The 3,488-nt window shown below is 46.3% G+C and overlaps 1 protein-coding gene across 1 annotated transcript; it reads left to right on the forward strand.

Annotated features, from left to right (window-relative positions):
- The first annotated feature begins 328 nt into the window (after nucleotides 1–328).
- On the forward strand, nucleotides 329–3,140 carry LOC147635066 (uncharacterized). Its single transcript, XM_086804346.1, has 3 exons — nucleotides 329–1,712; nucleotides 2,025–2,200; nucleotides 2,294–3,140. The coding sequence occupies exons 1-3, from the start codon at nucleotides 539–541 to the stop codon at nucleotides 2,831–2,833; spliced, it is 1,890 nt and encodes a 629-aa protein (XP_086660472.1). The 5' UTR covers nucleotides 329–538; the 3' UTR covers nucleotides 2,834–3,140.
- The last annotated feature ends 348 nt before the right edge of the window (nucleotides 3,141–3,488 follow it).

A 3,488-nucleotide genomic window follows, 5' to 3' on the forward strand; every position in this document is an offset into this window, starting at 1 on the left:
GTCTTTGGATATGGCTGGATTGAAGTCCATATCCTGTAAGTCAAGCTTGTATCATGAGAAAACATGCAAACAAGGCCAAACATATGTAAAAGTCTTAGAAGTAACCGTTGGGTCACTTATTCTTCTGGGGAGATCTAGTGACAGAAGACTTATGAAATCCTTGGGACTCTTAGGGCCTTTACACGATGCATATAGAAACATCCTGAAAGGAAGGAGGCCCTTAAGTTAGCGTGAGTGCTTAGGGACGAGGGTTCGAAAAGCCAAGGCCGTTTCACATCCATGCCAACAGCAGGACTGTTTGGGCTCTCTACGAACGACTTTTGAAGCCAAACTGCTTGCATTTTCTTGCAGTGCGTCTTGTGGTTGGGTGAAGGCGACGACGTTAAAAGTGCACCGCCACAGCCAGATTTGGGCCTTTCCTCCATAGCCGGACTGCGAGAAAGCTCACTCGGCGATCTCCATCATCAGGTGTGTCCTTTCTCTACCGTTTTACCTCTCTGCACAGAGGTCGTCCCTTCTTTGTTCTGAATTGATTCCCATGGCCGTGGATTTCGTACTGGCCATCGAATCCCTTCTCGAGCGGAAGGAGAGGCTTCACAAAGCTTTTTCTGAACTGGAGAGCAAGAAGGCTGTGCTAAGCAAGCTCGGAGCGAACTGGAAAGATGTGGATGTTTACCTTAAGGAGGTGGAGGAGCGCTTGCGCCATACGCTGGAAGAGTTAAGCGCTAAGGAAGGAGCCCTGGACGCCAAGATGAAAGAGGCCAAGGAGGCGCTTGAAAAGAGAGAGGCAGACGTCTCTGCAAGAGAGCAGGCCTCGCTTGCTCTCGTTCAAGAGCAGAAGGATGCCGCTGTTGCTGTCATCCTTGAGCTGAAGCGCAAATGGTCTGAAGAGCGGAAGCAGCTTGGAGCTTCCAAGGAGGAGGAGGACACCTCCGAGAAAGAAGAAAACCCTAACACTGAGGAGGGAGCTACCAACAGGGACAAAAGCCCTAACCCTAAACCTAATATCACCAATGGCTCGGCTTTGCAGGCCATGGATCTAGAGGCCAAGCCCACCACAAGAAATGGTGGCAAACTGGACCCTGATCACACCCTCAGCCTCAGTGGTCTTATTGCTAAAGAAGCTAGTGCCTCCGCTTCTAAAGCTGTGGAGATTAAGCCCCGCTCTCAGCTGAAATCTCTGTGCGAGGCCATGGACTCGGACAAATTGCGGCTGTTTATTGCAGAGCGTAGGAAAGACTTGAATGCCATAAGTGCTGAGCTTCCCTTTGCACTCAAGTCTGCAGAGGACCCTGCACAACTGGTGCTCAAAGCCTTGGAAGGCTACTATCCTTCAGACCAGAATGCCAGCCATGGCACCAAGAAGGATGTGTCCCTACCTGCCAACAAGCGTGCATGTGTCATAATGTTGGAAGCCCTCGCTGATGTGCTAGCAGATCCTGTCCTTGGAGCTGAGCACCCCATAGTCTCAGAAGAATTGAAGAAGTCAGCTAAGCAGATTGCAGACTTGTGGAAGTCTAAGATCAACCTGGAAGTTGACTTAACCTCCAACCTTTCAATTGATGCCCAGAGCTTTTTGCAACTGCTGGCGACTTTCGGTTTGGCTTCTGAATATGACCAGGATGAGCTTTGCAAGCTTGTTTTACCTATTGCTCGGCGCAAGCAGACTCCGTCTCTCTGCCGCTCCCTTGATTTATCCACGAAACTTCCAGGTTCGTTTTCTATGCAGTCGATTCCAGGATCTTGCAGACTGGATGTATTGCTGTGGTTTTGGATTCTCTTGCATCCTTCCTGTCATAGGGGACACATGCTGGCATGTTCTTCGTGCACTGGTCCAATGATCTTTTAGATAGATCTTTTATTATTCGTGGCTGTTTGCTAACAGCATTGTGGTTTAAGTGCCTTTTGAGTGGTACTTTGTGGCGGCTCTGGGAACTTCTTGTGCATGATTGTGGAATCTTTGGAGCTCCTTTTGTGAGCTTCTGCATTGAGATTTGCGACTAATGTTTGTGACGAACTGACAGATGTGATAGAGAGTCTGATAAAAGATGGCAAACAGATGGAAGCTATTTCGTTTGCTGCTGAGTTTGAGCTTTTAGATCGCTTTCAACCTGTGCCATTGCTTAAATCCTACCTGAAAGATGTCAGAAAAGTGGTGCAGAATACTCTCAAGGGTGGTAATAATACCACATCAGCTCAGGTACAGGAAGTACTTTTTGACAGGAATTTCTATTGTATCACGGCTGAAAAATTTGAGCCTGTTGTTTAAAGAAGAATCTATCTTGTTTTACAGAATGACGCCAACCAGAAGGAACTGTCAGCCCTGAAGATTGTCCTAAAAGCAATCAATGATTTTAAGCTCGAAGAGTTATATGCACCTGCCCCTCTGGAGAAAAGAGTTGCGCAACTAGAAAAAGCCAAAGCGGACAGAAAGCGGTCTGCTTCTTCTGGAAAACCACAGCAAACGAAGAGACCTCGAACTCACAATAGTGGTGGTGCCACAGGTGGAACGGTCCATGAAAAATCTTATTACCGTCCGTCTGACAGCAGGGCCCAATATGGTGATGCTGGAGTACCTTACAGTGCAGCAACCCAATCTGGTTATGATCACCTTCCCCTGGGTGGCTACAGCTCTGTCTATGGTGGAGGGACCAGAAGCCCTGTTTCACTACAAAGTTCTTACATGTATCCTTCTGATGGTATTGGATCTCTTGGCTATGGATCCTCTGCATATACTGCCACTCCCTCTGCAGCATATACTACTACTCCCTCTGCATACAGTAACTATGGCTATGGAACGGGCCTACCATCCAGGTATCAATCATATCACTAGAAAGCTTCAGTGACTTATAAGTCAGGGTTATGTCAGTGTAAGTAAAGGGTCAAAGCACACTGGAACATGCTCCTGTCCATCTTTAGTGACCCTTTTTTGTAGATGCAACAGGCAATTTGAGGATCTATGGAAGCTGTATGTTTTGAGTAGTGATTTGAATTTGCTGAATGTTCTCCTCTTTCTAGATGTTATAGTTTGTCTAGCCTTTTATGAAGGCAAGTTTGGCATCTATATTTTGGCAGGCCTGATAATAGTCAAGACTCCTCCGCATGATGTTTGTACTGAGAATGCAGTGTATGTTTGCAAACAGATTGCTGCTATGTCTAGGGCTTTTGTTAGTGCCTTTGTTATAGTCTCAAGGATTGCAAATACTCACAGTTTCTGGTAGTTCCCCATCTTAATTGTACTCAAACCACTCCTTACAGTACTCAGTAACTGCCCAAATTACAAGAAATTGACCCCTATGATGATTGCCTAGTCCCTAGACATGTACAAATCCCACTCCTAATGATATTTTTGATGATGATAAGCTCCCTAATCTCCTTCCCACAGTTTGGATTAGTGAAGCGGGGTCCTCTTTCTATAGGAAGGTCGAAATAAGTGGATGCAATCATCTCAAATTAGAGTTGGAACTTAGTAGTTAACTAACTAGATT

Source organism: Cibotium barometz, chromosome 10, assembly GCF_041138505.1.
Source record: "Cibotium barometz isolate CiBa-2024 chromosome 10, ASM4113850v1, whole genome shotgun sequence".
Classification (NCBI taxonomy): domain Eukaryota; kingdom Viridiplantae; phylum Streptophyta; class Polypodiopsida; order Cyatheales; family Cibotiaceae; genus Cibotium; species Cibotium barometz.